Genomic DNA, 21,967 nt, shown 5'->3' on the forward strand with positions numbered 1-21,967 from the left:
TAAGAGTCACTTCCAGAGGATGTCTTTTGTTGTTCAAATGTGGCCTCTCTGTGTCTAAGTCTAACTCTGCAAGCGAAAAGATTGCTCTCCCCTTATGTGGGATATGGCATTCAGGGGTGAAAGTCTCCCTGGCAGTGTGGGAGATGGCTCCCAAGGAAGGGCCTGGCCCCCTGGTACTTTGGGATTAAAAGTGCCATCTTGGCCAAAAGAGGAGAAGGAAGTGTAGCAAATGAGGTATCAGTGGCTGAGAGACTTCAAGTAGATTCTAGATGCTACTCTGGAGGTCACTCCTCTGCAAGCTTCAGTTAGAAATTCCTACGGTTCATAACTTGCCAAACCCCAACCAAATAGTTCCTATCAATCCTAAAGAACACCTAGGGCAATCTGTAAGATTCTACATAGCTTCCATGCACTAGGGTAACTTTCCAAAACTTAAAATCTCCAGATGGGGCCCTGGACCGATAAATCCTGAAATGCAGAGGAGGCAGCCTCTCCAGAACATCAACTAGTTCCACCCTGCCCACCTCATGTAATCTAAAAAGTTACATTGGGTATAACACAAATGACCCCAAAGAGTGGGAAAAAGATCAAAGGTGATTGTGGAGTTATGCAGAGTAGGTAGGGTTTAACAAATGTGCATGTTTGCTGAATCATTATATTTTGAAATTTCTTTTAGTCTCTGGCACCATAGATCAGATAGAAGTAAAAACCTAAAATTGCTGAATTTTGACCCATAACAAACTCTGAAATCTATTGTACAACTAATTGTTGTGATGTACTTTGAAGTTTATTGCTTTTATGTGTATATGTTATTTAAAGAGAAGGAGGAGTATAACAGAGAAGATGGGATTTAAGAAATGAGTATGACTGCTGAATCATCATATTGGTATTTCTGTTCATCTCCAGTATCTTGGAGTAACTAGAAGAAAAAAATGTAAAATCATGGAACTGTTACCCATACCAAAGTCTAAAATCTTTTCTATAAGTACTTGTAATGATCAATTGAGCTATTTGCCTGGACAAGTGTTCCAGGTCTAGTAAAATAACTTTAATATAGACAAAAGGATATGGTGGATTAGGTAGTTTCAGTGATCAGCATCCACATTGAGTGTGGTGGCAGATGGTTTTGGTTCTTAGTAGTTAACTCTAGGGCGAAGGGGTAGGATAAAGGAGTATACAGGAACTTCAACTCTACCTTTAGTTTTCTTTCAAAATTTGAAGCAAATATGGCAAAATGGTAAGATTTGTCAAAGGTTGGCAATGTATATACAGGTAATATGTTTTTTTTCCCTAATATTTATTTGCACTTTTCTGTAGGGTCAAAATTATTCATAATTAAAAAAAAAATAGTGCTCTTGCCTGATAAACAATGATAAATTATTTGCCTCTTTTTAAAAATTCTGTTGATCTCTATCTTTCTGATTTAGCATTGTAGGTACTTCAGTTACATTATACTTTCAGTATAATTTTATTGAGATATATTCACATACCATATAGTCCATCCAAAGCATATGTGCTGGTTTGAAAGGATGTATATACCCTAGAAAAGCCATGTTTTAAGCCTAATCCCATTTTGTAAAGGCAGCTGTTTCTTCTAGTCCCTATTTAGTACTGTATATTTGAAACTGTAATTAGATCATCTCCCTGGGGATGTGACTCAATCAAGAGTAGCTGTTAAACTGGATTAGGTGGAGACGTGTCTCCACCCATTCAGGTGGGTCTTGATTAGTTTACTGGAATCCTATAAAAGAGGAAACATTTCAGAGAAAGAGAGATTCAGAGAGAGCACAGAATGCTGCAGCACCACAAAGCAGAGAGCCCACCAGCCAGAGACCTTTGGAGATGAAGGAAAATGCTTCCTAGGGAGCTTCATAAAACAAGAAGCCAGGAGAGAAAGCTAGCAAATGATGCCATGTTTGCCACATGCCTTTCCAAATGATAGAGAAACCCTGACTGTGTTTGCCACGTGCATTGCCACTTGAGAGAGAAATCCTGAACTTCATTGGCCTTCTTGAATCAAGGTATCTTTCCCTGGATGCCTTAGATTGGACATTTCTATAGACTTGTTTTAATTAGGACATGTTCTCAACCTTAGAACTATAAACTAGCAAGTTATTAAACTCCCCTTTTTAAGAGCCACTCCATTTCTGGTATATTGCATTCTGGCAGCTAGCAAACTAGAACAGCATGCCATCCATGGTTCACAGTATCATCATAGAATTGTACATTCATTACCATGATCATTTTTACATTTGAGGTAGTTAACTTTCATTTCATTTCAATCACAGCTTCCTGGCTTCAGAGCTTTACATTGGTCAACTTCATAGGATTTATTATTTTCCCATGTCCTGCCACCTAAAATTTTACAAATCACCTTTCAGTTTGAATTAGTTTCAATTTGTTTATTCATTTTTCTATTGAGGGGGCCACCTTTTTTTCTCATGTCTTCCATGGCTTAGTGTTTCTTTCCCTAGTCTTCTATTCACAGATACACACACACACAATCTCTCTCTCTCTCTTTCACACACAATTGTGGAAGTCTCTCAGATCATCTGATTTATCTTCCTAACCAAATTATGAACCACTTTTACATCATTAGGGAGGCAGTATGGCACTAATGTTAGCATATACTTTTGGAGCCAGTTGGCTATGGGTGGAACCCTAGTTCTTTGCCATTCATTAGCTATGCCATCTAGTGCAAGTTATTTAACCTTTTCAAGCCCCAATCTTTCCATTAGTAAATTGGGAAATAATAATACCTACTTCATAGGCTTTTGTGAAGTATAAATAAGAATGCATATAGAATATTAAGCATAAAGTTTAATACAAGTCTCAAAATGTTAGTGATCTTCATCAGCATCATCATCTCTTATCAGTGTGGCTATCCAGCCTCTGCATGAACTGTTTCAATAGTAGTCTACTCTGGAAGAAAACCTTCTCTATTTTGGAACATGTCTATTACTGGGAACACAATGAACCAAAATTATTTTTCTATAAACAATACTCCCTTTATGTTCTGTTTGATAGTTCTAGCTCTGTACTTTCAAACAACACAAATTAAGTCTCTACCACTTCAATGTGAAAATCCTTCAAAATTTTGAAGCTGTTATTTTCCAGAACATTGTCTACCCACAAGTCTGAACTCTTGTCTATAAATAATGACAGAATTAGCTAGCATATTTCAGCATTACCTACAAATATGTTAGATTTGCAAACAAATATTAGATATTCTTTTGTATTGAAAAAATTTTGAAGGCTTAGAATTAGATATGTAATTAGATTGTCTCCAGGTATCTAATGAGTTTTAGAATCTCAGTTTGGGAAAAAAGAAAGTCTTATTTTTTTTATTCATCTTTCATCTAAGTTCCTACCTTCCAAAGTTACCATTTCTGCTCTGTTTTACCCAGAAGGACACCATTAGCATTTCTTCACTTACCAAATACTGCTACATCCATGCCATGTAGGTTGCAGATTTTAATGAAGGTTTAGGGAGATGAAGGAAGATTTTATTTTAGAACATCACAGCAAAAACCCTGAAATTGAACATTAACCATTGCTCTTTTTTCAAGTTCTTCTGAAAGATGAATCCTCACTAGTTATCATTTCTGCTTGGCCACCAGCCTTCTGCCATGTTGATGGGCCCCACATTCTCTCTTCTTTGTATTTTTTATGTCACATATTTGGCTCATCTGTGGTTCAATCAAATTGCCATTCATTTTTTACATGTCACAATTTACCCATCTTTTTCTCACTTCTAGCCTAACCCAGCTATTAACCTGGAGGTTATCCTTCCACATTTAAAATAGCGTATTTTAGTGTTTTGCCAGATAAAGACAGTTTTCTATCTAAGAGGAACTCTGCCCTTAGTTCTTTTTTAAGGTATTTTTATTGAGAAATCTTCACACGCATATAGTCCATACATAGTATAAAATCAGTGGCTTACAATAACATCACATAGTTGTGTATCCATCATCACGAACATTTTTAGAAGATTTGCATCACTCCAGAAAAGAAATACAAAGAAAGAAGAAAATACTCATACATTCCCTACCCCTTACCACCCCATTAAATACTAGTATTTTAATCAACCCAATTTTTTTACCCTTTATCCACCCCCCATTGTTTCTTTTATTTTTTTATCCTTATTTTTTTTACTCATCTGTCCATACTCTGGATAAAAGGAGCATCAGACACAAGGTTTTCACAATCACACATCACATTGTAAAAGCTATATAATTATACAATCATATTCAAGAATCAAGGCTACTGGAATACAGTTAAACAATTTCAGGTACTTCCCTCTAGCCACTCCAATGCACTATAAACTAAAAAGGATGTTTATATAATGCATAAGAATAACCTCCAGGATAAACTCTCAACTCTATTTGAAATCTGTCAGCCACTGAAATTTTATTTTGTTTCATTTCTTTCTTCCGCCTTTTGGTCAAGAAGGCTTTCTCAATCCCATGGTACTGGGTCATGGCTTACCTCTGGGAGTCAGGTCCCACATTGCCAGGGGGATGTGAAACAGTCATGTTTCACATAATGGGGGGAGCAATGAGGTCACCTGTCAAGTTTCCTTAGAGAGAGAGAGACCACATCTGAGCAACAAAAGGATTTCTCTGGGGGTAACTCTTAGGCACAGTTATAAATAGGCTTAGCTTCTTCTTTGCAGGAATAGGTTTCATAAGGGTGAATCCCAAGATTAAGGCTTAGCCTATTGAATTTGTTGTCCCTCTGGCTTGTTGAGAATATCAGGAAGTGCCCAGATGGGGAAGTTAAATATATCCTCCTCTCCTCCAGTTCCCCAAGGGGGCTTGGCAATATTTTTTTATCCTCTGCTGAAATTACTCTGGGATATATCATGCCCCCCAGTTCTTAATCTAATGCTTTACATCCCATGTTACATGGACATTATACAAAGAAATATATTTATGTCCATAATGAAAGACATGTGTCATACATGCTCCATTATCCTTTCTACTATAAAAAAATTCACTAATTAATCACAGCATGCTTTATCCAAAATGGCTCAAAATCTTTCTCTTTCATGGCTCTAGCTCTAGACCTTTCCATTGAGATCCCAGATTCCTACAGGTAGCTCCTTCTGTGGTCTCTAAACCTGTTGGCAGGTCTCTCCATGATTCTAGGGACTGAAGAGGACCCTAGCTCTTGGGCTCTGATGATATTGTTTTTCAAGCCTTAGGTATGGTGGTAGTTTTTTGCTCTTGCTAATATATATCTAGGTGTCTTCACTATCCCTTATTTGTCTTCCATCACGTGTTAACAATTTCTTGTTTTAAATTTCCTGTTTGAAATAATTAGACTGTTTTTATTTTACTTGACTCTGACTGATATACCTCCTTTGCAAACCTGTAGCATGTTTTATCTTTTTTGTTATAAAATCATATTAAGTAAACCTCAAGTTAGATCTTTCAGCCATCCCAACATACCTATTTATTTGTTCTGGAAATAGTGTGTTTTCTCCTCCAAATCTACTGTCAAGCCTCTTCCACCATGCTCTTTTCCCTATGAGGCTGATTTGTCTAGACTGCATCACCTAGGCTTGCTTGTTCTCTGGTTTCCAGTTAGGTTTAATCAACGTGAGGTATGGGCGGCGAAGGAAAGTGTTTGGGGGTATTTGTAATTTTCCATCTCCCTCCTTTGTTTCTCTATCTAAGGCCACAGATTATTAGACCACTTCTTTTTCATGCTCCAGGGTATGTCAGGTTCCAATCAAAACTCCATCACCTTACCCCTGCAGGCCTAGGAGTGGTAATCACTTTCTATTGTTGTTAGTCCCAGGTACATCTCCATCCCTTATTGCTCCCCTTAATCCTGCCTACTCTTTGTAAATAGATCCTTTCTTCAGTTATTCCTTTTGAGGATGCCATCTGTTTTCTGCTAGGACCTTGATGAATATAACTACATACCTATATTTGACAACTCAATTCTGTTCACTGCAGTCTCTCAGGAACTTCTCTGTACTATTCCTGACCTAAACTACTCCATTTATTTCTGACTTCTAATTATTGGCTCTTTTCCTCTTATTTGGTCCTTCTCCTATCTCTTTGTACTTAATGTTTGTATTTGCTCCCTCCATCTTGGAATCTTACCTCTCCCTAAAGGACTTTGGCTCTGTTTTACTTCTCCACTTTTCATGCTTCCAAGTATCTGTGAACAATCTGCTTTAGTTTGAGGGCCCTTAAACCTAATCTTCTTTCCCAACTTGCTTCACAAGTGACTAACTTGTGATAGGTTGAATTATGTGCCTCAACAAACACATGTTCTTAATCTTAATCTATTCCTGTGGGTGTGAATCCATCGTAAATATTACCTTTAGAAGATGTCACTTTTCGTGAAGGTGAAACCAATTGAATCAGATGGGCCTTAATCCAGGTTCCTGGAGGCCTTTTTAAGAGAACCTGAAAGTCACAGAAGTGAGAAAGAAGTAGACAGTGCCATGTCCATGTGATGGGACCAGATATACAAGCCAAGGAACTGCAAGGATTGCTGGCACCCCGTATCAGAATGTGTGGACTCTGGAAGAAAGCAAGTTTTGCTGATATTTTAATTTTGGGTTTCTTGTAGCCTCAAACATGTGAGCTATTAAGTTCCTGTTGTTAAATCGGAACCTGCTAAGGTAAACCAAGACATTAACACTTTAAAAAGGGGGCAGTAGCATATTTGTGCATATTCTATGTTACAATATTGCCACTCTTTCCTCAATCTGCTCTACAACTCTTCATTAGGCAATCTCATCCATTAATATATCCTACATTTATATCTCCAGGACAAACTGTCTTCTGCGCTCCAGATCCATATATTCAACTGTCTACTCAACATCTCCACTTGTATATTTCAAAGGTGCTTCAAATCAAACATGTCCAAAACCAACTGATTTTCTTCCAGTGTTCCCTACATCAGTGAGGAAAGCCACCATATCCTTATTCAAACCAGAGTACTGCAAGTCGTTGTCGACTCACCCTTCTCTCTCACTTCACTTATCCAATTCTTCACCAAGGAATGTTGATTTTCTCTTCCAGATCTCAAAGCTATTCACTTTTATATCTTTATCTACTACCAATCAATGAATGATAAGTCTGAAGTATTATCATATTTCTCTTTTGCCACTGGCACAAGCTCTCATCTCGTCTCCCTGCTTCCATCCACTCTTACTTCTGCTCAATTCATCCTCTACACGGCTGGCAGAGTTCTCATCTCAATGCTTAGAATAATGTTAAAAATCCATAACACTGTCCATGAGGTCCTGCACTTTCTGTTCCCTGCCAACTTTCCAGCCTTCTGGGTCCTTCTCCCCATCACTCACTCTGTTTCCTTAAGTATTTCAAGTTTATTTGACCTCAGAACCTTCGTACATGCTGTTCTTTCTATGGAATGCGTTCTGCCCTACCATCTCCTTTTATTCATCCATTAGATTTTAGCTTAGATATTATTTTCTCAGTAAAGTTTTCCCTGACTGTCTAGGCCAGGCTAGGCAACACTCATGAACATTATATGAACCCAAGCATCCTATATTTCTCCTATCAGAGCAGTATTTTTGTAATTATCTTGCTGGTGTTATCTATCCCAGAAGGCTATAACATTTACCAGAGTATAGATTGTGTCTTGTCTTCACTGCTTGCAGAGTAGATGCTCAATAAATGTTTACTGATTGAATGAATTAGTTTAGGTACTTATTCATGTTTTCTAGTTTGTAAACTTTCTGATTTCAAACTTTATATTCCCTCAAGGCCTCCCCCCGTACCCTGTATAATAGCTCTCTTATTCTCCCCCATGTATATGCATGATTCAGTCCATAAATTTGATGTGAAAATGAATTGAAATACCTTGAATAGCTGAAACAATTCTTCAACATTTTTTTCACTTATAATCTCTTTTATTATCCCCCATTTATATGCATGATTCAATCAATAAATTTGATGTGAAAATAAATTCAAATACCTGGAATTGCTCAAATTATTCTTCAAAATTTTCTCACCTATATTTTCCTACTCTACATATATTCCATGTTTTTATCTCTTTTTTCTACAAGTATATCAATTCATTCTTTGCTGCTAGAGGAAGTTTCTCTACTGAGTAATTCTCTCACTTTTTATATCATAGCATTTATTATAAAGCACAAATGGAATTGCTGTGGACACTCAAACATGACACAATTTTAAATAAAACCACCATTTTTACCTTAGAGGATATGTTCTTGCTTCAGGGGTAGGGGCAAAGATAATAATTATGCATACAGAGAACCAGCATTGACTGTGAACATTAAATCAAATGAACAGAGGATTGAAATTTGCATTGTGGGTGATAATCTATCCATATTTGCGCCTCTTCCCTCATCAGTGTAAACTGAAGCTGCAGGGTCTGCTTTTGTATAAAGTTTCCCAGAATCTGTTAATGTGTGTTGTTGCAGCTATAAAATTATTAAAAGGTGGCTGTGGGCGGGCCACGGTGGCTCAGCAGGTAAGAATGCTTGCCTGCCACGCCCAAGGACCCGGGTTCGATTCCTGGTGCCTGCCCATGTTAAAAAAAAAAAAAAAAGGTGGCTGAGTTTTGCTTATTTGTTTTGAATTGTTGGACACAGGTTGGAAACCACCTCTTGAGCTCCATTGTAGTTTTCAGGACTTGGAGTGCTATAGAATGGAGAGCTTTGAAATATCTATTCAATGTTTAGAATAAGTATTCTAAGTACTAAACTGTGAGTCCAAAGACTTGTATTTTAAGCTTGATTCTGCTTCTGTGTAACCATGAACACCTCACTCATCTCTGTGCCCGTGTCATCATTTGTAAAGCAATATCATAATATCTCCACTCATGAACACAGGGCTATTGTGAGGGTTAAGTGAGTAAAGTATAAATGGGAAGATACATTTAAAAAATATGCTACTTGGTAGGCCAAGTCCTTGCTCTTGAGATTTGCTCTTGTGAAGCTTCTGTATGTGGCAGAGAAGCTTGACCTACCCATAGGTATACCTAAGGGTCATCTCAGTGGACCTCTTTTGTTGCACAGATGTGGCCTTTCTCTCTCTAAGCCCAACTCTGCAAGTGAAACTATTGCCTTCCCCCCTACATGGGATATGACATACAGGGATGAAAGTTTCTTTGGTGGCATGGGAGATGACACCCAGGGATGAGTCTGGCCCTGTCACCGTGGGATCAACAATGTCATCCTAACCAAAAGGGGGAAAAGAAGTGTAACTAATAAATTCAGAAAAGAAGTGTAACTAATAAATTATCAGTGGCTGAGAGAGTTCAAATAGAGTTGAGAGGCTACTCTGTTGCTCTTAGGCAAGCTTCAGTTAGACAATGCTACCTATCATAATTTGCCAAACCCCAACCAGAACCACTCCTGCCAATCCTACAGAATACATAGGGCATTATATTAGATTCTACAAATGCTCCATGCACTGGAGTAATGTTCCAGAAACCTACAACCTCCAAATGGGTCCCTGGACCAGATAAGTCCTGAAACTTAGAGGGCCCAGCCTCTCCAGAGCATCAGCTAGTTCCATCTCCCTACCCCATATTATTGACAGCCCCTTCCAACATGAAAAAGTTAGAATGAGCATAGCCCAAATACCTCTTAATAGTGGTAGAAAGATAAAAGGTGATGGTGGAGTTGTACAGAGAAGGTCGGGTTTAACAAATTAGTATGAGTGCTGAATCATTATACTGATATTTCTTTTAGCCTCCATTACCTTAGAGCAGCTAGAAATAAAAACCTAAAATTGTGGAATTGCAACAAATACCAAACTCTGAAATCTGTTCCACAACTAATTGTTGCGATATACTTTGAAATTTATTGTTTGTATGTATATATGGTATTAAAAGAGAAGGAAGAGTAGGGGGTGCAAGGGCAGTTCAGTGGTGGAATTCTCACCTACATGCGGGAGACCTGGGTTCGATTCCCAGTCTGTGCAGTTCCCCAAAAAACAAACAAACAAGCAAAACAAACAAACAAACAAAAATTTAACAAATGATGCTGCAATAACGGAATACTCACATGGGAAAATAATGAAATGTCACCCTGCCATACAGCACACACAAAAAAAAAAAGAAAAAGAAGGAGGAGTATAAAAGAGAAGATAGGATTTAACAAATGAGTATGACTGCTGAATCACTATATTGATATTTCTGTTGATCTCCAGTGTCTTGGAGGAGCTAGAAGAAAAAATGAAAATTCATGGAACTGCAACCCATACCAAACTTTAACATCTGTTGTATAACTACTTGTTTAAAATGTACTTGGAAATTTATTGCTTTTTTGAATATATGTTATATTTCACAATAAAAAAACATTTAAAAATATCCTACTTGGGGGAAATTTTGAAAGATATTGGCACTTTAGATGTCATCTCACTCTCACTTCAGGTCAACCACATTAACAGCTGGTACTTATTATTTTTTCACATTTTACTACCAAATAAACAAACAAAGAAACTAATGCACAAATAAATTTGTAATTAAGGAGGAAACAAAAGCTGAGAGGTTAGGGAATAAGAAAAAATAATAAGATCTCAAAATTATAAATCTCACAAATTTGCAGCTGTAACAATTTATATTGGGATGAAAAGACTGATGCTTACTACATCCTTCATATAATAAATAAATGTTATCAGCAAATCAAACAGTCAGCATTTATTTTCCAGGAATCAAAACCTACATGCTAAATATTAATTAAAATATATTTCTGTTTTTATACAATATTTATATATTTCAAATATGAATAATTTCAAACGAAAGAAATCCAACTTTTCTTTCACACAATTTTTCATTTTGTTAAAAAAGTTGTTTGTACAAATGCAGGTGAATAAATGTATTCCTGAATATAACCATTTGAGACTGTATTAAATGGACCCATTATACCTTGTTAGTAAGTACTGTGGGATCCACAGTGGCCAAACTCAGTTATGAGTCCAAAGCTTCAGATTTGGCATGGATGGAAAGTTTAGGCTGGATGAAACTGTTCTTACTTCATTAACCTTAACATTTCATCACTAATACATAATACATAAGCCTTTTACAGTATACTTGTTTTATACAACTCATGTTTCTGAAATACATGCAAAGTACATTTTTAGAAATTTATTTTTTGAACATATTAGGAGAATTTACTATTTAAAGAATTCATGTAGTGAGATTTTTATTAGGTTGCACAATATGAAATTTCTGCTGTTAGACCGTTTTTTACCTACAAAAATGTCAATTTCATATGGTTTGCCATAATAAAAAGGGAGTAATCATTTTTTCATCTTTTCATAAATCCATATTTTTCTATATCATGATTGCTTAAAGCAGAGTACACCTACATGCAAATAACCTGTTTATATACATTTCGGTTAAACAGCACTATTTTTGTGTGGAGGTGGAGTGAGGAGGTTGCCAAGTCAGCATTTTGGATAGATGGATAAATTCAAATTGAGCCCATTAGTTGCTCTAGGTGCCTCTTTGAGCCCTAATATATGTTGATATAATACATTGGGGAATGTAATATAGTTCAATATAAACGGAAAATTCTTTACAGTGTTTGCTATTATGACAACATTTAGTTTGTTTTCCTCCAGATTAAATACTATGTGTATCACCATAATGATACATCTGCTTAAGTGTATCTCCACTTATGTTATCACTGGAAATTGTGGAAGGTTTTGCTGCTATTTTAGTGTAATCTGTTTGTGTGCTTGGATTAATGCTCAGTAAAGATCTGATCCCGTGGGGTAGCTGTGATGAAAGAGTATGGTTGTTTTCCAGGTAGGTAATTTGATCATAAATTAGGAATCTTGATCTGAGTTAGTGATTAAGGAACAATCTTAATCTCATGAGATTTGGGTTGGGGAGGTGAGCAGGTAAGAAATTTGCAGTCTGTGACCCTGTCAGATCTAGCAAAAAGGCATTGGGAATTTTGCTATTCACTGTTGTTGAAAATATAATCAGTTCCTTAATTTATCCAGCCACTAACTTCTTGACTGTAAAGTGCATTAAAATACTGTGTGCACAAAAGGAAGAGCCTGGAGTGAGGGGAGATATGCATCCTTAAGAAGTTCTGGGGTGGATTTTAAGCCCTTGATGAAATCCGTGTAGGCTGGCAGGAGCTTAAATATTAAAGGTTCCATGGAGTCTGGGTATTGAATAAAGACAAAACTTAAACCACGAAGATGTAACAATATAAGAGTCACTTTGCGTTTTGGGAAATATAAAGCCAAAAGGGAATTGTATGAGGAGTTATAACAGAGAAGATAAGATTAAACAAATGAGTATGACTGCTGAATCATTATATTGATATTCCTTTTAGTCTCCAGTGTCTTGAAGCAGCTACAAGGAAAAACCTGACATTTTGGAACTGTAACCCATACCAAATTGAAATCTGTTCTACAACCATTTGTTACAATGTACTTTGAAATGTATTGCTTTGTTGTATATATGTTGTATTTCATAATAAAAAATGTTTTTTTTAAAAAAAGGGAACTGTATGCCTTAGCCGGGTTTTAGCCTACCTGCTCATCTGTTCTGAATGGTGTCGAATGCAGCTGCCACCTCCTCCAATGCACTATTGTAACCGTGTGACAGAGTCAGCCTTGCTGCTAAGTTTAGAGCTTCATGTGGGGATTTCATGCCCTGCAGCCCCTTGGAGAGGGGAGCACTGGCAAATTACTGTGTATAAAAGTGGAAAGCTCTTGGGAATTTCACCACCTAACTAGATTTAGATCAGAGTAAAGGGGCCAATCTCAATTGGTTACAGACTGTAGAGAGTTACATGTCTCATGGAGGTGCCATTTAAGGTAACATCCATTCCTTTTCTCTATTACCACCAGTAAAGTTCCCGAGGGATCACCTGTGAAATCTGAAGACCACCTTTTAGGTGTAAGGTAGACTGATATTTTCTTGAGTAGGTAGAATATTTAACACAGGTGTATGAGTTCTTCGGTGGCAAAAATATGACCAACTTTCTAATTCCTAATTTGTAAATGGAATTTATCTTCTTTGGTTCCACTTTAGAATGTTAAAAATTAAAATTTCCCTTCACTACTGGCATACTGAGGCTGCTTGTAAGAATGGAATTTTTCAAAATATATATTCTCTTATAGGCAATAAGTGATACACTTCATCTTTTGGCAGGGATCGGAAGAAAGGAGCATTTTCTGGGAAGAGACAAATATGACATGAGGACATTAATCTCCAAAGTATTTGTTGGAGGGTGTTGTTTAGTAATTCTTCCTTTCTATCCATTTGTTTCTCTCATACTCACATCTAAAATGAGTACAGTGATAACTAAATAGCTCACTGCTCATTTTCTGAAAGAAAAATCTAGGACTCTCAAGGCATGAATCTTTTGTCCAAAGCCACGATCATTCAGTTATACAATACCAAGATTATTTTGTTTCTGCTTTAAAGAACAGTTGAACCTTCTTTGCCAAGCCCACCTTTAAATAAAGCTCATATTTGTGTACAACTCAATCCTGGAGCGTGAGGGGGAGGGAAGAAAAGGCAAAGAAGCAGCATGTATAATGACGGGTTTACTGCCATGAGAATATTTTGACTTATTTTTCCCTTGGTTTGGGGGAAGCTTGTCATTCCAAATTTTTGTAATACATCTATCATTATCTGAGTTTTTAAAAGTCAAATAATAGTAATAACACAGGTATAATATGCACATTTTCCCTGTCTAGATGAGTTTGTTTACTAGAAACTTCTTTCTGCAACCTTGCTCTTTAAACTGAAACAGTTTCTTTAAATCTCTTCTTTTATTTGGGACAAACTCAATGGCCCAAGATGATCAAATCACTGCTTTTTTGGAAAAGAGTTAGTGATCCCTTCCAGTAACTTCACTGATTTAGCTTCATGTCAGCAGCCATGATTGAGGTGCTAAATTAAAGTGTGTCCTTTCCTTGAGGCAACCTCCTTTAACAAAGAAACCTATTGAAGGCAGATTTTCCTTGCTGGTTCTTGGAGCTTCCAGGGAAACTGCGCTTTTTACAACAGCTGCATATTACTTTCTGTGGTCTGAGGTTTGTTCGAGGCCCAGGCTCTCTTTGGTTACTATGGAAACTTGCCCTCCCAACCAGCTGCCATTTCCTACATTAAATCTCTTTGATATCCCACAGGCAGAGTCAAGACAAACAATAATACCAAGAAAACACACCCTCGATTAAATGAACAACTGTTGATCCCTCACATGGGAAGCTATATGCAACATGGTAAGTTTTCCTGGGCATCAACATAAAAAAGGGTTCACTGAGTCCACTAAAGCTCACCTTCACCTGCCTTTAAGGGGTGGGGATTCGACTCTGCATCTCTACATCTGTGAATTGAGGAACACTTTCTGTGCTCTCAGAGGTAATGGGTGAGATGACATGCTTGAGCCGAAGAAGCATTGTGAAGAGCAGGATGAGGAGAATGGCCAGGAGGCTCAGGAATAAGCCCACATACATGTACAGGTTGGAATACTTATCTGAGGTGGTATCAACCTCTGTTGCCAGCGTGGGAAAATGGGCGCGTCCAGTAAGGTTTCCATGATACTTAAAATGCACCTCCGTCATCACGTAAGACTTGAGTCAGTAGCTGTTTCTATTTGATTTCTACAACCGCTGAGGCATTCCACAGTCACTTAGGCTGTCTCCGAATATATTGGGGGTGTATTCTAACAATTCACTACAAACTGTTCACTATCAAAGCTAAGTCAGTGGGCATTAGCAAGAAAATGGATGGTCTAACTTGGCAATTGCTGAACCTTCTCTGTCCTCTAGCACAGCACCCTCTCCCAAATAGGTTTTATCAGAACTTCTTAATCATTTTTAGAAAATATATAAATGCCTTATTTTCCACAAGTCCTGTTCATATACTGATTAAAATAAATATGGTAAAACTGCTTTATAATACTGGTTTGGGGATAAAAACCTTTTAGGGTATTATATAAGACTTTTGTGCTGTTTTGGTAGGAGGAGAAAGGGCTCTGTTTTACCTGTAGTTCATCTAAATATGTGGACTAATTACATGAGTTTAATGGGGTTCTTCTGTGAGGGGACTTTTTAATGCTTTTGAATCTTTCAGGTTCAGCATATCTGAGTTTTCACTTCACTTCTGTCTTTCAGACTCTTCCCTAAGGATGGAAATTGTAAGGTTCCTGCTCAGATGCCATAGTTTGATGATTAAATCTAGATGAAGTAAGTTTTCTAAAGCTTTGTTGACGTCCCTCACTGGCTGCAGGGAAAGTGTTCTCAGACCTGGTGTTTCTCAGATGAAGGAGATCTCTGAGATGTTCACAGTATTGGACAGAGGCTCAGAAGATTTGGCTCTTCAGATTTTTCAACAGCTTTATTTTCCTGAAAATCAAAAACAAAATTAAAAGCTTTGGTTATTTAAGAAAAACAGATGACAACTTATCTGGAATAAAAATAAACGGATATATTGCAAAATGGTTTGTTACCAGAAAATTAGTTTTAAAAGATAAAAACTTTTTTTTTATGAGTTTCCATAAGTTCGCTTTTTTTTCTTGTGTAGAAAATGACTATTAAACAGTTAAAGGAAAATTCAGATGGCTTAACAAATAACTAGGCTAGATTAGAACAGTGTTTTCCATTTTGATCATAAGAACTGCCTGGAGTACCTATTAAAATACAGACCCTGGGTCCCAATATAGACTTTCTGAATCATAATTGCCAAACCTGGACACCACTCTACAGATTCTGATTTTATTAGTCTGGGATGTGGTCCATGCTTTGGCATTTTTTAAAAAGCTCCCAAGGTCATAAAATGCAGCCAGAACTGTGAACCATTGCTCTAGTTTAACCAGGAAGACTGAGCTCAGAAATAAAGAAGACCTAAACTAAGGATTCATTTTTTAATCTCCAGGTCCCAGTACTTGTCACTTTAACAAATCATGGAATTTTCAGGAATGTAGGCTTTCCCCAATTTTCTTTCTGTCCTATCTCTCTCATTTCGGTCTGTGGGTGCTGTGTAGTAATCCAATATAAGCTCTGAATATATTTATTTTCAGTACTTGTGGAACAGAAAGAATTGAGAGGGTGTGTCTATTCCAAGCAAATACACTGTATCTTTCATTATTGGTAAAGACAACCTTGTCTTCATTTGTAAAAATATTCCAGGGTGTAGTAGGATCAATTCTTTACCATTGAAATCTTTCAAAATTTTAATATGGCATCTATTACAAGAAGCTAAGCACTGAACAATTTAGCTTTCGTTCCAAACATAAATTTTGATATGGGTGATGAAAATAAACAATCATCACTGTCATACTTCTATGTGCCACAGTAGCAGAGAGCTGATAATGTAGCCTAGTTCTGTTTGTTGTTAATTTACCCAGGGAGAGTTAATAGAATAGCTCCAACAATCACTTTACTCATTTTATATTCTTGACTTTTGCATCAGGTCTGGGAGCATTTAGCTTAAAGTTCATATTCACTAGTCCATGTCACTACACTTCCTGTAATATGCATGTATTTTAGTGTATCTACCTAGCGCCTCTATTACTCACACAGTAACGTATATTATGAGAAACAAGAGAAAAGAGAGAGGATGTCTTTCTTCTATATTTGGAACAATGGTTCTAAGAAACACTTTTGTTTTATTTAAAGGTACCGTCACTTCTCTTTTGATATCTGATTCATTAATAAGTGGAAAAGACAATCACAGTAGACATCTTTTAGTTTCCTAGAAACCCGGTCTCCCAAAGGCAACCATATCCATCGGTTGCTTGTTAAGCGAATGCAGATTGCAGGGTTTGCTCTTGCAAACTCCTCCTTCCCAAAACACTAGGTTGTGGACCTTGCTTCTCCTCTCAAATCATTTTTTTTTTTCTCTAGAGTGTGCTGCATGGATTCCCTACACCATTCAAAATGAAGGTTCTTAGGCTCTTCCCCAGACCAAATTTTAATATTTGGCATTGTGGCCCAGGAATATGCATTATAAACATAAGTCTTTCAGGTGAGTTTTACACACTGAGGTTTGTGGGTTAACTATTGGTCCTTCTTTCTGATGTCCCAGCTAAAGAACACATCTAATCCATCTTATTTGCTGTTCAGGGCCATACATTAAAAACAGTACCAAAAATAATCATCTTGAGGCCTTTGTGTTTGAAACCTTTGGGGCAATTTTCTCATTGTGGTCCAAGGAAAGTCTTCCCAATCAGAATCACCTGGAAGGCTCTTATTTCAAATGCAGATTCCTAGGCCCTTCCCCTTGCATCCTAGATCAGACTCTCTGAGGTAGGAACCTGGAATTTACATTTTTAGCAGGATACCCACTTTATTCATATGCCCATTGAAATCTGAAAAACATGCCTTTGGGTGATAGTATTGCTAAGTACACTCTGTAGAAATGGCCTTCAAGTCCTGGCTAAGACACAGTACCATTTATTAAGCTTTCTGAAAATACCTATATGTGGGTTCTTTTCAGAGAGATTCTGATTTGGTATGTTTGGATGGGGCATGAACATCTGTATTAAGCTCTGTGGATAATTCTGATATGTATGCTGCCACAGCTGAGAACCATCATTCTACAAATAGAACAGGGCACTTCAAATTCAGGACTCTGACAGTGCTGGGCAGCTCACACAGAGGTGTCTATTTTTTTTTTTTTTTTACTTTTTTTATTGTATAATATAACATATATACAAAGCAAAGACAAAAGCAATGGTTTTCAAAGCTCTCTTCAACAAGTAGTTATAGAACAGATCCCAGAAGAGGTGTCTTTTGATCTCTGGTGCCCCCCCACCTCATTTATTAGATGTGCTTCATATTTAGGTTGTCAGTCAAGAAGCCTCCCTCTTTACCACCTCTCCTCCCTGAATTTTCTTTCCTTAGGAATGGTACTGGCCCAGAGTTAAGACCATATGATTTTTTTTTCATATATGTCATAAGTTAAATTTTCAACTGCTCTCCATAAAAGAAGTAGAAGGGAAAATAAACAGTCACTGCTAGTGAAAACCAAAGGAAATACTATAGTATTATGGCAGGATTTTCTTATTCCCTTCTGGACCACAAATATACAGAATCAGATAAGTCATAATCCTCGTTTTATGGCATATAATCATCATTGGTCCATTCAGACCCATTTTCATTTGCTTATTTAATAATATAATGAAAACCCATGAATGAACACCTGTGAACAAACACCCATGAAACTACTAATTTTAAGATTGAGAATAACAAATAATTTACATCTACCTATGCTCCTCCCCATCTCATCCTCCTACCCACTCCTCCCCAGATGTACAACACCCTGAATTTTGTTAATCATTTCCTTTTATTTTCACACATATACATCTATTCCTAAACTATGTATATTTTTTCATTTATTTGTTTTGAATTTTATAAAAAAGGGTATCAGGCTGTATGCAATCTTCTGTGATTTGCTCTTTTTACCCTATATTATGTTACTTTATCATTTATTTGTAACTATTCTAATAGGTTGAAAAAGGAATAAAAGCTTAGGAGCCCACGTATTGCTTACAAGTCTCCTTATTTCCTTTGGAGTTTACTCCATTCTCCTTAATTTGGCATTCAAGTTTCTCAATGTTTTGGTCTCAGCCAACCTTCCTTTCACTAAATTCCTTTCCAATCAAAGTGTGGTGCTCACTGTCACCTAATTTTCTGCCTCCATGGTTTTGCTCAAATAGTTCCTTTCTTCTTTGCTTTTATCTGTTTAGTGAAACGCTACCCATTCTTCAAGTTTAGACTCATGAAACCAACCTTGATTTCTCATCAACTCTTAATTCTTATAATACTTCATACCTCATTTAGAGTAATTACTTTTGCCTACAAGTGTAGTTATCCATTTGATGTTTCCCCCCCAGGTAGTAGTTTATAAACTCCATGAGTAGTTGCTCAGTAATTGTTTAATAGTGTGGATATGACTGAAGAAATGCACTCAGCACTGACAATTTGAAGAGAAGCAGACTTGTCTTCTCTGTTCTAATTGCTCGCATAATCTGGGAAGAATCTGAAATTGCCTTTTTTTCCCCATTCCCCTTCCTCACTGCCCAATCGTTTATCCTGCAAAGAAGGGAGACTAAATTCCAGATTATAATATAGAATTGATGAATAATCACTTTGTTGGAAATTTTGCTCTTGACTTGCTATTTTCCATTGCATGAATTTAAAGGAAAACTAATTTTTAAATTTTAGAAATTACCAATGTATACATAGATGATTTTCGGTAATAATTGATAATACATTTTCTGCTTCCTACACAATCAACCCTGAGTCTTCATTAGGTTTGAATATTTATTAAATGTTTATTAGAATCAAATGAAGCTTGGTCATCCTAGCTACAGTTGTCAGTTTCATTAAAGATTTCAGCTGAGGGGCTAGAAAACTGACAATTCACATATTTCTTAAAATCTTTATAACCCCAAGGTCAAATCAATCACTCTGATCAATTCAGACAGTTGTTTAATTCTTAAAGTACATTAAGGAATTCTAAATGTGTTAATGAAAAGTTAGGTATTAGGGAATCCTCGTTGTTGCCCTGGCCCTATTTTCTGTGATATCTTATCATAAAAGTATTCCAAACATGATTGCCATGGTTCTCGTTTCTAACTAATTAATGAGCTGCACAGATAATGTGATTGCTCTATAAAAAGCTATGCATCACTTGGAAAGAAAAACAACCATGCAATGTCAAAATGAATCAAAAGTCTCTTAATTCTGAAGGATCAGATTTTTGTGGAAAGACCTTTAGAGAATGATTTTAATATCCTGCAGTCCTTTTTGAAAAGCTCATTAAATAAAAATCATTCTCTAGTCCTTTTAAAAGTGATTGAAAACTAGTGAAGGCTGAGGCGACTAAGGGATGGGAAAGAGTAAGGAATTAGGGGGAAAAAAGGGTGGGTGATAGAGGGAAGTGGAAAGGGAAGGAGTGAAGGAAAGAAATGTAAAAAATGAGGAAAGAATATGAGGGATGTGAGAAGGAGATAAGAGATGGGAGGAAATGAGTGATTAAGAGGTAGAGATAAGGAAAGGAAGAGGGAAAATATTGAGAAACAAGATAGAGTTTGGAGGAATGGGAAATAAACCAATTTAATAATTGGTCATTAGCCTGAAGATCTGCTTTACTTCACTTCTAATGTAAATCAAAATATCCACAAGTGATGTGAACATAACTTTGGATTTCTAATTGCATGTTTTGTCACTAACTCGGTAAAGAAAACTCTTGGTAATAAAAAAAAATTCGTTTTTGATATGAACCTCGAAATTCCAAGTTCTTGTTGATGTTTGACATCAGCACAGTATATACGACCTCACAGGAGCAAAATAATACATATTCCCATTGTAAGAATTCTATTCCCCAAAATAGGGGAATGTGGAGCTTTCTTCATCTATCAACCCTGAGGTGCATTTCTTACATGAAACTTGTTTCTAATTAGTATAACAAAGTTCTGTACGGGCCTCCAAAATCAGATTGAAATTCATTCAGCAAACCTTCATCAAGTATTCACCAAGTACCAGACACTCTGCTAATGCTGGGGACACAGAGATATAACCTGAACCCTGTTTTGGTCCTTAAAGAGCTCTTAGTAGTTACTTTAACTTTTTTCTTTAAAAATGATAAAGTTCTAAAAACAATCCACACGTAATTTTACTTTTTTCTGCATGACACCTGCCTATATAATTCCAGAGCTGAAATCCCACCAAATAGCTAAGGAAAATTATCTGTGGAGCTATTCAGAAGAGAAAAGTCAGAACTACCAATTGCAACAGCCTTCAAGAGTTAACGCATTCTATTTGTATTTATCTACCTGGGGGTAGAGAGAAAATTAAGTGAGGTAGAAGAGGTTAGAGTATCTAGCTCCATATCAGCCTACGAAAAAACAATTCCAGCAGCAAGCACTTCTTCAACGGCTGGAGCCTTTAAGTAATAAGCTTTCTCAAGTGGGAGTTGCTGTTTCTTCCGCGGCAGATGGTGCCTATTTGTCACACCTGCCGAAAAATAAAATAGTGCCGCTGTCTTCACCGTGAATAACATTTTAATATTTCCGCTCTCTTACCTTTCCTGGCACACAGGATGAATGGGGTTGGCCATTTAAGTGTCCCTTTTGAAGCTCGCACCGACAGGCAACTTGTTCAGGAACATCTCTGGAATATCTGGAAAATAGAGTGAAAGTACTGTTTTGCTAGAGAAGTAGGTTCGTGCAAAGTATGCTTTTTCTTTCACCCTCCTAAAGAGAGCCCTTTCTAGCCAAGAGAGAAAAACACCTTCTATTAGATATTTAAAACGCCAGTTGCCACTTACGGCTTCAGAGTGCCGTTTCAGACGCTTGCTCCTATATATGCTCCAAGGAGCAAACCCTTTTGGATGTGTACGTAACTCCTGTAACAATTGAATGAAAGCAGCCTGAATTAGTTCAGTCCGCAGTTCCTCTTTCGCAGGCAACAGTTAAGAGTATGCGGGAAAGGTAAAGATTCAGCTCGGCTCTGCCTTAGCGGTGAGGAGCCAGAGAGGGAGGAGATAGGAGAGAAGCTGAGAAGCAAAGTTTGTGTAAGCCTTCCACTTTAACCCCTTCGAGGCTTGTTCACGAATCTTCAGGACTACCTCAGAGTCCCTGTCTTTATAAAAGCTTCTTCATATGTTGTTTATGATGCTCAGACCTCTGCTCAATTTAGGAGGCTTTTCATCCTAGGTCATACAGTAGTATTTGCTTAGAATTGATTCTTTACAAACAGATTGCATGCATGTACTATGTTCCCAGGTTTGGGGAATTTTTTTTAGGCACCAAGTGAATAGTTTTAGTTAGAATTTTTGTGGAAATTTAACATTAATCTTGGAATCTAGCTCTGAGCTTCTGACTGGGGGTCTGAGCTTTAAGTAGAAGGTCTTTGAAGAGATTGTATCTATTAAGGGTATATGTTCTTATATAAACGATTCATCTATGTGTAGATTAATGTTCTTTCCATGTTTTACATATTGTGGCAAGAGGAAGGCGATTAAC

The 21,967-nt window shown here is 37.0% G+C and overlaps 1 protein-coding gene across 1 annotated transcript; it reads right to left on the minus strand.

Annotated features, from left to right (window-relative positions):
• Nucleotides 1-10,817: 10,817 nt before the first annotated feature.
• On the minus strand, nucleotides 10,818-21,400 carry SERTM2 (serine rich and transmembrane domain containing 2). Its single transcript, XM_077144994.1, has 3 exons — nucleotides 21,271-21,400; nucleotides 21,026-21,122; nucleotides 10,818-15,341 (listed from the first exon to the last, which is right to left on the minus strand). Exon 3 carries the CDS (start codon nucleotides 14,556-14,558, stop codon nucleotides 14,286-14,288), a length of 273 nt encoding a protein of 90 aa, XP_077001109.1. The 5' UTR covers nucleotides 14,559-15,341; nucleotides 21,026-21,122; nucleotides 21,271-21,400; the 3' UTR covers nucleotides 10,818-14,285.
• Between the last annotated feature and the right edge of the window lie 567 nt (nucleotides 21,401-21,967).

Source organism: Tamandua tetradactyla, chromosome X, assembly GCF_023851605.1.
Source record: "Tamandua tetradactyla isolate mTamTet1 chromosome X, mTamTet1.pri, whole genome shotgun sequence".
NCBI classification, from domain to species: Eukaryota; Metazoa; Chordata; class Mammalia; order Pilosa; family Myrmecophagidae; genus Tamandua; species Tamandua tetradactyla.